The 12125-nt window shown below is 43.5% G+C and overlaps 1 protein-coding gene across 1 annotated transcript; it reads right to left on the reverse strand.

The window, feature by feature from the left end:
• Positions 1-4811: 4811 nt before the first annotated feature.
• LOC116385430 (protein FAM160A1-like) lies at positions 4812-11871 on the reverse strand. The gene is made up of 12 exons (XM_031850921.1): positions 11845-11871; positions 11523-11624; positions 10971-11027; positions 10806-10892; positions 10482-10649; positions 10266-10345; positions 9691-9863; positions 9497-9608; positions 7694-9006; positions 6874-7052; positions 6670-6790; positions 4812-5905 (listed from the first exon to the last, which is right to left on the reverse strand). Exons 1-12 carry the CDS (start codon positions 11869-11871, stop codon positions 5673-5675), a joined length of 2652 nt encoding a protein of 883 aa, XP_031706781.1. The 3' UTR covers positions 4812-5672.
• Positions 11872-12125: the final 254 nt, after the last annotated feature.

Here is a 12125-nt window from a genome sequence, read left to right on the forward strand (position 1 = left end):
TGGAAGAAGTACTCAGATCCCACAAGTATCAATACCACGAAACAAACAAAGGACTTTCACCAAGGAGACCGCTGTTCTTGCTCTATTCTGGTGTGAAATCAAAAGTCAACGTTGCCTTGTTACGTGATGCTGTTGTACGTGACGTTACAAAACAAAGTATATTAAAGACGGTTGTTTAATTCCGGTACTTCCGGTTATTACGTTGTTGCGTTACGTTGTTGCGTTACGTTGTTGCGTTACGTTGTTGCGTTACGTTGTTGCGTTGCATTGCGTTACGTTGTTGCGTTACGTTGTTGCGTTACGTTGTTGCGTTACGTTGTTGCGTTACGTTGTTGCGGTAGGCCTACGTTGTTGCGTTACATTGTTGCGTTACGTTGTTGCGTTACGTTGTTGCGTTACGTTGTTGCGTTACGTTGTTGCGTTACGTTGTTGCGGTACGTTTTTGCGGTACGTTTTTGTGGTACGTTGTTGCGTTGTTATGACCTTTTTTCTAACCTGAACCAAGTAGCTAACTAACTTTAGTTCAGAAGCGTTTCCATTTGAATAGATTAGCACTAAAATGTTCTGTGCCATCAATGTTAAATTCCTGAAAAGTTGATATTTTTGGTTCAGTGTTTCTAATTTTGCAATTGAAGATCGTATTTCACGTTGAATTATTATTAATTTAGTAAGTAAAAACCATAATAATAAAGTAAACACTGAAATTAGTTCCAGTACCCAAAAGTAATGGACCTGCTCTATTGAAATCCACAACAAAATAAAAACTTTATTATTATTATTAATTATATCAAACTTTATTGATCAAACATTTTTACTCATAAATTCTTTGAAACATTTTCACTTTAGTTACTTTATAATGTACATCGGAAGCAAATTAAAGATAATGAGCAGCATCGTCTGCATACAGACACATCGCAATAACTCCAGCAAGCAATGCAAACAAAATCATATCCTGGCTGGATAAAATAAAGAGATTCAGAGATAAAGGTGTATTCACTAAGTCTATCATTAAAGAAGATTCTATTTTAATATGCTAACATGAACAGAACCAAAAGAACATAGACCAGACAGAGCGGGTGGAGGTTAGCTGTGGAGGAGGAGGAAGAGTCCTTGGTGTTTCTTGCATCTGTAGGTAGAGAGATACGACAGGTGAGCCATTAAAATGTAACAACACGAGGGACAGAACATTTTATGAATGAGTAAAAGGCCCAGTCACACCACAAAGTGGCACAGCAAGGTTTACCCGTCTTTGACTCTAGGAGCTGGTAAGCTAACAGCTAACACACTAGCAAGCCAGAAAAATGCTCGTGCTATTTAACCACAGGCTTTGTTTTCTCTGGCATTTTGTTCTCAGAGTTGTACATCATTTCATTACAGAAAGAGTTATTGAAGGGGTCGAGGTGCACTCCAGCTAGCTGCTAACTGTAACTTAGATTCAGGAAGTTAAATAAAAGTGATTGGTACCAATAGCTTCCTATGTTTGGAAATCTAAGCTCAAATTCATGTGGCACATAAAATGTATGGTTGTCGTAGTTTGTACTATTTGAAGACGAGAACGTAGATACTGGAGAATTCTGCAAAAACAACAATGTTTTTTTCTCGCTTTCTATGTGACTGTGATTGTGCCAAACAAACTATTATGGTTAAAGATGAATGTAAAACACCCATCCACCAACCTAAACGCTGCACCTTCACGATCCACATCTCAACGAATGGCATATTACTTCCTCTATCAGTTGGCTGGCTGTCCCCGGTTAGCTTGATAGCCCCTATATTACAGTATGATAAAGAAAAATGTCAAATGTCTGGAAGCTTATTTTAGAAATACATACTTGGATAAGCAGAACAGGGGTTTGATTTTGTTGTAAACTTTATTGTTTCTTTTTTCAACTTTAACTGTAAACTTCCCCCAAATACATCTTAAAGAGTTGGACGGATCGGCTACGTTAGTTATCATAGTGTTGACATAAATAAAACAAATGAGTGATCATGGAGTAGATTGAGGTTACCTGAGGAAGAAAGAGAGGAAGAGTCATTTTGAACTAGCCATGGACGTGTGAGTGTCAAGTTCCAAGGTATGAATAGGTCGAAGCTTGATTCACCGCTGCCAGATGCTGAAAAATCCAAGTTATCGTAATCATCGTCTCCCTTTAATAAAACAGCTGCAGCACCTACAGGAAGAGCAATCAAAGTGTGTTAAAATGCAACAACAAGCTGTTTTGTTTTTATTTGTGACCCCTCAATACAAAGCATGTCTGCTTATGACTCTTGTAACAGCGAGAATAAGTTATTACGTAAGTTGTGAGTAGTTTAATGGAAATTTCCCAGAAAAAAAATTTACATTTTAGATCAGAGATAAAGGCAATGATAAGTGAGAAGTCTGAAAAATAAACATAATTTAGTTTTGTTTATCCAGAACATAAATCTGGACATTGGATAAAGATGTTCATAATTCTTGTTTTCTACTGTTGTCAAAGGTTTTTAAAGAGGGGATGTAGTATAAATGAGTGTGTGAGTGCTGTGTGAACTAACCCCTCTGTGTGAACCTTCAGCACACAGAGAGGAATGAACGAGTGAAGTTTGGTGAATGTAAGAGCTGCTGAAGTGGAGATTTATCATCAGAGTCTGAGAACAAACTCATTTAGAGGAAACGGCCTTTAAAGAGACGTTTAGTTCCATTACAGACATTTAGAGACTCTACAGGTGAACACATGAACTCATAGATATCACCATGAAACTTCACCACTTCATCACTCACATTAAGAAGACTCTACAGGTGAATAGGGTCACAACATGAACTCATAGATATCACCATGAAACTTCACCACTTCATCACTCACATTAAGAAGACTCTACAGGTGAATAGAGTCACAACATGAACTCACAGATATCACCATGAAACTTCACCACTTCATCACTCACATTAAGACGAGTATTTATTGTGTTAAAAGTTTACTGAAATGTTATGTTTCAATATGTTAATGAGGCGTTATGTAATGGTAACTTTTGGTAAATTTAAGATAAATCTACAGACGCAAACAGATAAAGAAGTAAAATAAAAACCTAAATGTATATTTTGGACGTTTTCTTTCCACTAGTCTGAAGGAAGACATGATATGAAAGAGATTTACCTCACTGATCCAAACTGAAATAAAATCCTTGTGTTACAATGAAGCAGAGATATTTCAGAGCAAACAGTTCTTTCTCTGACTCACCGAGAACCCATATCAGCAGGTAAACCTTCTTCATCATCACCTCCTGTCCTCCTCGTCTTCTCCTGCAAACGTTGAACAACACCAAAGTTTACCGACTCTGTGCCATCTGTGACCTCACGTCTGTGTAACCTCAATACATAATCAGGTTACCAACAGGAACTAGCTCACCACAGCTTCTCGAAGAGAAGACGGACTTGTCTCAGCTGATATCTTTCTGATTGTATATTGACGTACTTATATCAAAGAGTAGTGTTCGACCCTGCAGACAGAAATCTTTTACTGCAGTAAAAGTATTAATACACTAATACCACATCTGGAGATACGAGGTTTCCACTGGACAGGAGCCAAATACATTTAGGAAGCCTTTTGAATTAGTGCATCATGTAATTAATGACAAATACAACAAGAAACACACAAACACATCTCCAGGATGTTTTCTGAAAATCAGATTGTCAAAATCAGTTTTATTATTTTTACGTCATTTTGGCAATAATTTATTCCAAAAGCAGAGACGAGGACGGTAAAGAGCAGCGACGAGGCCCAGCTGGTCTTCACCAGCAGGAGGCAGCATCAACACACGGCAGTGCATCCCATAACGCCCCCATGGTAACACAGTGTGCACTGTGCAGAGAGGCTGGCAGTGTGAAGGCTGCAGTCAGTCGCATCAAAAGCGGCAAAAGCAGTTGCTGTCACTTTTTATTCATCTTTTGAGAAGAAAAGTATTTCTGCTGTATTTGCTGAACGATGTCTGATTTCACACTCGACCTGATTTTGCACACAGAACGCCGTAGAAGCCTGACAACAAAAACAAATGACACACTTTACACTGAAAACAATGAAATGCACGTTGATAGAAGAGCAAATGAGAAAAATCAACATCTGGCGATTGCATAAGAATTTAGGTTAATTTCATTTGTTGCATCTTGGTTTCTTGCACTAAAATATCAGTGTTGGTTAAAGTAAGGCTTTGACATTACTCTGTGTGTGTGTGTGTGTGTGTGTGTGTGTGTGTGCGTGCGTGCGTGCGTGTGTGTGTGCAGATAAAGACACAAAAGGAAAACATAAACAGGTTGACATAATCAATCACAGATGCTCTGCCCGTTTCATCCTTTTCATTTTAGGTAATAAAACGTCATACATCTGGTTCAAAGTGCTGTAAAAATCCACAAATATCAGCTACAGCAGTAAAGACAAATAGTTAACAACTGGTGCAGACATTTACTGGACATGTGCTCAAAGGTTGAGGTGAATCAGCTCAATAACACAACAGGGGGGACAAAACAAAGATGTACTGTACAACTGAAGAGCTTCTCTTTTTTAGTTTGTAAAGGGCCAGTGTGTGTAGCATGTCAGGGGATCTATTATCAGAATATATAATAATATAATATTGATAACTACGATTTCATGAGTGTTTAAACACCTGAAACTAAGAATCCTTGTGTTTTCGTTAGCTTGGAATGAGCCCTTCATATCTACATTGGAAGCGGGTGGCGGGGTCCGCCATGTTGCACCGCCACGTTTCTACAGTAGCCCAGAAAGGACAAACCAAACACTTATATATTTAGGTAACCTGAAGGCCACCGTAGTTCTCTCCACGCTTGTGAAACTGCGGCCGTCTGACTTCCTCTCCTAAAGTAGTCTTATCATGAACCCGTTTACAGCCGACAACCAGAACACGTGTGTGCTAACACTTACGTCGTCGTTGTCTACAAACTGTAAAAGGGTCCGTGTTACTGCGTTACCACAGTTTTGCACTCTGCGGCTCTCGATCTGCAGTCTTGTAACGGGAGAAGATTCAGCTGGTTGCAATCGGCAACTATCGCATGCTGTGTATTACTTCAAAACCAAAAAGTTGCTCTAAAAAACAAAAAGGAAGACATTTTGGAGCAACAAGAAGGAAGTAGCTTGTTAAAGCATAAACAATGATTAAGTTGAGCAGGTAAAGCTTTTCTTTTCAAGATGTTTGTGTCTAAATTTCCAAATTGAATTTCCAAACCTTCAGCCCGAGCAGCTATAGCTAGCAGACAAGTTAACGTGTTGATAAATGTTTAGAACATCTGCTGTAAAGTCACTTCAATGTGTTCGATTAAGGTTACTGTTATTACTACTCAAATGAGGTTGATTTAAAATGGCCGACACAGGCATTTTGAAATAAGACTAAATAATAATAAAACTCTGAAATAACCAACATTTGTTCCGTATCAAGAAGTGCAAAGAGTTCAGAAAACAGAGTAGAAAACTGTTTGATCCCACAAATATATAGAAAACTTGATTTCTCTTCAAAATAATATTCATCAACATATAAATATCATCCGTATTCACACGGGGAAAATGTTCAAGTACTGCTAGAAATATAAAGATACTGTACATGTAAATATTATACTGTGACATCATTCGTGTTGCATGTTTTGTGCTTGGCAGTTTCTCAGATATTTAAAGCCGGGCGGGGGCGGTGAGTCACTCCTCCGCAGTGCATTCAAGTGCGACGCTGTGCTCCTGGGCGATGGCGGCCAGCTCTTTCAGGAACTCGGCGAACAGGACGATGGCGAACACTCGGCTCTTGGCTTGAGGGGGGATGGGAGGGCATGGCGGCAGGGCCGCGAGTGGAGGCAAGGCCAGCGCGGTCCTCACGGAGCCATTGGGGAGAGACGGGTCCAGGATGATGTCGCCTCCCCGAGACTGGAGGCACTCTGGGACACGAACGTGACAGAGACGGCTTCAGACAAAGATCGACAAACTGTGTCTGAAAATATACGACTTTGAATTCATGCAGCACATAGAGCGGATGTCGTATTTTAGTTTGCCCACAGGAGGTTAGCGTCACTGGTTCCCTCAACAAAAAGCCATACGGCCCCTAGACCATGGTAGAGTCCTGTCAATCACAGTAGCCCCGCCCTAAAGCATCCCCTGCTTCATGGTCTGTTTGACTCTAAATGGACCATAATGTACTAAATGAACATCATGCTGTATTGAAGAAGACTTGAAACTAGAGATTGAGACCATAAACTCATGTTTACAATGTTTACTGAGGTAATAAATCAAGAGAGAAGTAGAGTCATTTTCTCATAGACTTCTATACAACCAGAGGAGTCGCCCCCTGGTGGACACTAGAGAGAATGCAGGTTTTTGGCTTCACTCGGCAGGACCGGAGGTTACCGCCTGAGTAGGATTTGTAAACAAGCAACCGGGAGGATTAACGATTAACTTCCTGGAGTCGCTGCTAACCGCCTCCTCGCTGTAGCTTCATATTTAATGGACACAGAATGAGATCTTCTGATCTAACCATTTTAAAGCAAACTAACATAATAAACCCATTAATACTGCTGCTGTAACTTCTACATAAACTACCTGGTTTTATTCCGGCACTAAAACCTCCAGCTGGGGCGGTTTCTTGTCCCATCTGTGTGTGTGTTGAAGTGTGTGTGTGTGTGTGTGTGTGTGTGTGTTCATTAACCTCTAAACTTGCTGTCTTGGTCTTTAGCCAACAAGAACCTCCAGGCCTGAGTAACCAGGGCAGAGAAGTCCGGCCTGGCCGCCACGTAGCGCTCAATCTGAGCATGCACCGACACCAACACCTACGGGAATAAAAGGGTCCCCGTCGTTATCATTTAGAGGCCTGAAGCATTGGCATCAGACGTACATGACGCGTGGATGTTACCTGGTGCAGTGTGCGTACGTTGGGATGGTCGTGAGCGTCGGTGCGGAGCAGGAAGGACCTCAGAAGAGGTTGCGGGTACGACGCCAGCTGGGCCAGGATGCCCGTCACCAGCAGGTTCACGGCGATGGAGTTTTCCAGGAGGTTCTCGAGGCGGGACAACAGCACGCTGATGAACGGACCTACAGGTTAGTGAACCAATAAAAGTGATTATTCAGTAATGAAGAGATTTTAACTGTGATGGCCCGACAGCAACGCAGCTTTGTTATTGTTTTTGGACATTTTCCTCTTAATTACTTTATGTATTCTTCTTTAAGTCACTTTTAATGGGTCTCCAAGTAAAACATTAACCAACCGTTGTTAACTATAGAATACATCTCAGTAAATTAGAATATGTGCAACTTCTTTACTGCCAACAGAATAAATGAAGCTCTACACACGTTTCTTCAACTTGCACTCTTCATCAAATAAATATTCCAATGTCGTTGCATCTTTAAAAGATGAGTTTCTGCACAGCAGTTGGATTTACACTTGTATGATATTTGCATAATGCTTTTATGTTGACCAGAGTAGAGCATTAAGAAATGATTGGTCACCTGAAAAGGTCAAATTGAAAACTATTCTGCTGCATTATTTATCAGCTATCTTTACATTTACATTGTGACTCTCTCCTCTTTTTGGTGGCCGACTTTTCACTTCCTCCACTTTTCCTTTCTGTTCGCTCGTTAAGTTTGAGCCTGACTTTTGTGCAACAATAAAGCCCCTTCAAGGTGCTTCTCTACTCACTTCAACATCGTATTCAGTCGTGGTTGAAAACACAGACCTGTAAAGGGAACTCCATGCCTCCTGCTGCCTTTCTTACTGCTACTGTTCCTCTCCTCTCCTTCCTCTTCCACTTCCTCCATCGCCTCCTCCTCTCCGTCATCCCACGAGGAGCTAAAGAAGGACTCCTCCTCTTCTTCCAGTTTTTGCCTCAGCACTCGCACCCGCCTCCTGAAAGCGTTGATGTCGTTAGTGACGTCGTCACAGTCCGGGTCCACCCCTAAAGAGAGCATGAGCTTGTGGTATTGGGACAGGAAGTCATCGTTGTTGGCGACTCTGTTGCCAGGTGGACTTGGAGACTTTGCATCGGTCGCCAAAGGGTCACGTGGCTCAAATTCAGTGTGGCCATTGGGTAAAGTCGGTAAACATGGTGTGGGATGTTGTGTTTTGCGATGTTCGTGATTGACAGTAGCTTTGAAGTCACTCAGGTTTTGCTTAAATGTCTCGTTGTCTTCGACCGTATCATCACATTCGTTGATGATGTGATTCTGAGCGTTACAGCCGTTGGTGAAAAACTGACATCCTCCTTGTACATCCATCCTCTTTATCTCATCTTCTGCTTCCTCCTTCCTTCTCCCCATCTCTTTCCCTCCATCCTCGCTCCTCTTCCTCCTCACCTCCTTCACATAATCCTCGCTCCTTCTTTCCTCTTTCCCTCCGTCCTCGCTCCTCCTCCTTGTCGACATTATACTGTTAACCGTTTCTATGACGGTCTTTCCCGTTGTCGTAAACATTGTTGTTATCGTCATCGTCGTCGCCGTCGCCGTCAACACCCGCTGGCCTTTTGAGATGCCCCCGCGTGCCCGCCGGTTTGCCGCCATGATTCGCTCCAAAATGTCCGCCTTCGTTTCCCTCTGGGCGACTAGATTGTAGACCAGAACGTCGTCCTCGAACTCGGATTCCTCCACGTACGAGCCACGCACCAGCTTGGTCGCAGTGCGTCGCATTTCCTGGATGTGTTGAGGTGTCGAGACGAATCTGTCGACCTCCGCGGTCACGCCGCCGTTCGCTAGTGCCGCGTCCGTCAACGCTGGCGAAGAGGGATCGTTGTCTGCAAAAATGTCGTCCCACTCCAGCTCCAGGGCGGAGCTGGCTCGTCCTGCCTGGTTGCCCGTGGAGAAGGTATCTGAGGAGGACGGCGTCAGGGAGAGGGCTGAGGGCGGAGGAGCGATGAAGAAAGAGTAGATGGAGTCACTGTTGACTCGCCGTACGATCTCATCCTCGTCTTCTATGTCGTCCCTGGGTGTGTCCGATCGGAAGTCTTGAGGTGAAGGGTCGATCCCATCATACGGAGACGACCAGAGCCGACAAGCCCTGCAGACAAAGCAGAACTCATCAGAACTGAAGATGCTGGACATATAAGATAATATCTTATTTGGATCAACGGATCATCTGTCTGTTGATTCACCACTACTCAACAAAAACTGGATGCGTTGCCATCAAACTGAGAGCCACTGAGACCCAATCCTACTGACTTTAGTGATCCTCTCATTTTCCCTCTAGTGTCGCCATGAGGCCTTAAAACGACAGGTGATTCAATCCTTCCCAAAAAATGTAATTCCAAATGATGCCCAGCAGATGTCCCAAAACTCAATGTTTCCTCCGTCACTAGTCTGATGTGGAATCTCTGTGTCTCCAGAATAAAACCAATGAATAATAGGTTATGCCAACAACAACAATATGGCCAAAACTACGAAATAATAACCATTCATGACTCCAATCAGCAGCATCTAAACAAAAAGGTCCCGGTTGATCTGTAGTCCGTCCCCTGATTTCCTGGTGGAGGAGGTGAGGACGCACTAACCTGAGGGCAGTAGAGATGGCTTGGTGGGCGTCCCAGAGGTAGTGCAGGTAGTTTACATCCATCAGAAAGTCTGAGCCCCGACAGTAACCAACGCTGTCTGACACTGACAGATCTGACGCAGACAGAAAGGTTAATGTTAGCGTGATAGCACGTGTTAAGACAGTACTTACATGTGTACGTTGAATGATACCGACCTGCTCCTTTGGGCCAGTGGATGTGCTCTGAGTGTGTGGTAACGGTGAGGAGGTTCCCGGGACTCCAGGAGGGCAAGAGGAGCAGGAAGGAGGCGGCACCGGAGGAGCAACAGTCCCTCCGCTTTAGGGACGAGCGCTGCTTCCCGCTCAGGTGGCTGCAGGGAATCAGATACCTGAGGACACACGGACGCCGCTCAGTCCCAGCATGCACCACTGCCGAAAGAGATCGTGAAGACCCAATGCAACTGCTAGTATCTCTGATCAATGCTGGGCGCCGGAGTTGTGTCTCTTTGCTTTATTTAACATGTTTTCAAACAGTTTATCTGATTTTTACAAAAGAGAAGGCTTCAAGGATGCAGACTTAACGGTTAGGTTGGCAAATTAATTCATCATATCTAAAATGTATCTGTTGTTCTGTCACCCTGAGGATCTGTACTGTACATTTATTGTGTTGTTTATTCTTTATTCTTACTGAGTTACTATTCTACGGTAGAACGAGCACCATTGGTTCTCTTCTCACAGATGAACCAACATCTAATACCTGGTGTTTGTTTTCTACGTTCAGAGAAACTGACCTGAACACCAGCTGCAGCATGACGTCTTCACAGAAGAGACCAATCAGAGTCCTGAACAGAGCCAGCGACACCGTGCCCAACTGAAGGACACGGAAACGGTTCAAAGGTTCATCTCATTAGGAGCGATGAAGCATGAAGAGGTGATGAAGATGAGGAGGAAGAAGAAACAAAAGAAGCAGAAGAAGAAGAAGAAGAAGAAGAAGAAGCGTGTGTTACCTGGAAAGGTGTGTTGACCCTGCTGACCAGCGTGTCCAGGATGTGCACGTTGTCGTGCGCGTGCAGCAGGATGAAGGACAGGAAGCTCCGGAGGAGGGCGGGCTCTGAGATGGAGCGCAGGAACAGATCCAGGTAGGCCGTGGTGGTCATCACCTCCTCCACCGTCAGCTGCACGTTGACACACACACACACACACACACACACACACACACACACACACACACACATTAACGTTTATGGAAGCGTGAAGCCTTTAATTCATGTGATGCTTCTTTACTTTTACTATTCTAACAGATAAAAGCTAACAGCAACGAGTCTTCGTACCTTGTGCAGAGCAGGAGCCAGGACCGGCACCAGGAAGCCGTTGTAGATGTAACCCAGCAGCTGAGACCGGATGGAGGGATGAGCCACCTGAGAGACAGACAGCTGGCTGTAGCATCAATCAGTGTGTGTGTGTGTGTGTGTGTGTGTGTGTGTGTGTTACCTTACCTTGGTAACAGCGCTGCAGAAGTCCAGGGAGTGCAGGAAGTGGACGAGAGCTGGAACCTGTGGACCCAAAAACCAGGTAGGAGTGACGTCATCGATCAATCAGTCTTTTAATTATTGTTTATTATTTTAGCTTAGGAGCAGAAAGAGACCAGAAGGCAACTCATTGGTTGTAAATATTATCTTCTGCAGGAGCAAATAAATGCTGCAGGAAACAATCTTTTGGGTTGTTTCAGACTGAAATATCTCAACGATTGGATGGATTGACATGAACTATGGTGCAAACATTCATGTTCCCCAGAGGATGAACTCTAATAACTCATCTATCGCCATCATCAGAGCCAAAACGTAGTAATTCACTCACTCAAACATTCTCAAACATCGTCATCTATTAATCCTTCTATTATTCACACACAGGACCTCTTTTCTGTTCACTCATTAACAACAAACTCACTACTGTCATGGATCCATTCATCCATTCATCCATTCATCCATTCATCCATTCATTCATCCATTCATTCATTCATCACTCACTCACTGTGTGGTCATCATTACCTGCTGCCAGTCGGCCTGGTCCAGACAGTGCCAGTCTTCGCTGTAAACCTGCAGCCGGCCCGGAAGAGACGAGTACAGACCGGACAGACCTGTGGCCAGCACCTGTAGACACACACACACACACACACACACACACACACACACACACACACACAGGTAAGACAGGTGAGGTAAACACACACACAAGCTTATGTGAAAATGAAATTGCAGGTCAGATTAGTGACGCTCGTTCCATAAATAGCAGAGAACAAAGGGCAGCTTTACACAGGAGGAGAGGCAGGAAGTGTTTCATTGATTCATTTAACATCATTAATCAACTTACACATCCATTGAGGGAATAGTTCAGCATTGTGTCACAGTGAATATGAAGCTACAGCCGTCAGTGGTTAGCTTAGCTTAGCATAAAGGCAGGAAACAGCTAGCCTGGCTCTGTCCAAAACATCCGAACATTACACTTTGATTTATGTCCTGGTTAGCGGTGCTGGTAATGGAGCCCTTTGGACAGAGTCAGGCTAGCTGTTTCCTGCATTTATGCTAAGCTAAGCTAACTGACTGTAGCCTTATATTTACAGTAAGAAAACAAGAGCAAGAGCAAGAGTGGTA

The sequence above is a fragment of the Anarrhichthys ocellatus genome, unplaced genomic scaffold, assembly GCF_004355925.1.
Source record: "Anarrhichthys ocellatus isolate YVR2014 unplaced genomic scaffold, GSC_Weel_1.0 scaffold11, whole genome shotgun sequence".
Classification (NCBI taxonomy): domain Eukaryota; kingdom Metazoa; phylum Chordata; class Actinopteri; order Perciformes; family Anarhichadidae; genus Anarrhichthys; species Anarrhichthys ocellatus.

Coding starts and splice junctions, on each gene's coding strand:
- LOC116385430 (XM_031850921.1), bottom strand. CDS start 11,871: ATGCTGAACTATTCCCTCAATGGATGT. Junction 9,864..10,265: donor ATGCTGCAGCTGGTGTTCAG/GTCAGTTTCTCT, acceptor GTGTGTCCTCAG/GTATCTGATTCCCTGCAGCC. Junction 6,791..6,873: donor ACGTACGCACACTGCACCAG/GTAACATCCACG, acceptor TTATTCCCGTAG/GTGTTGGTGTCGGTGCATGC.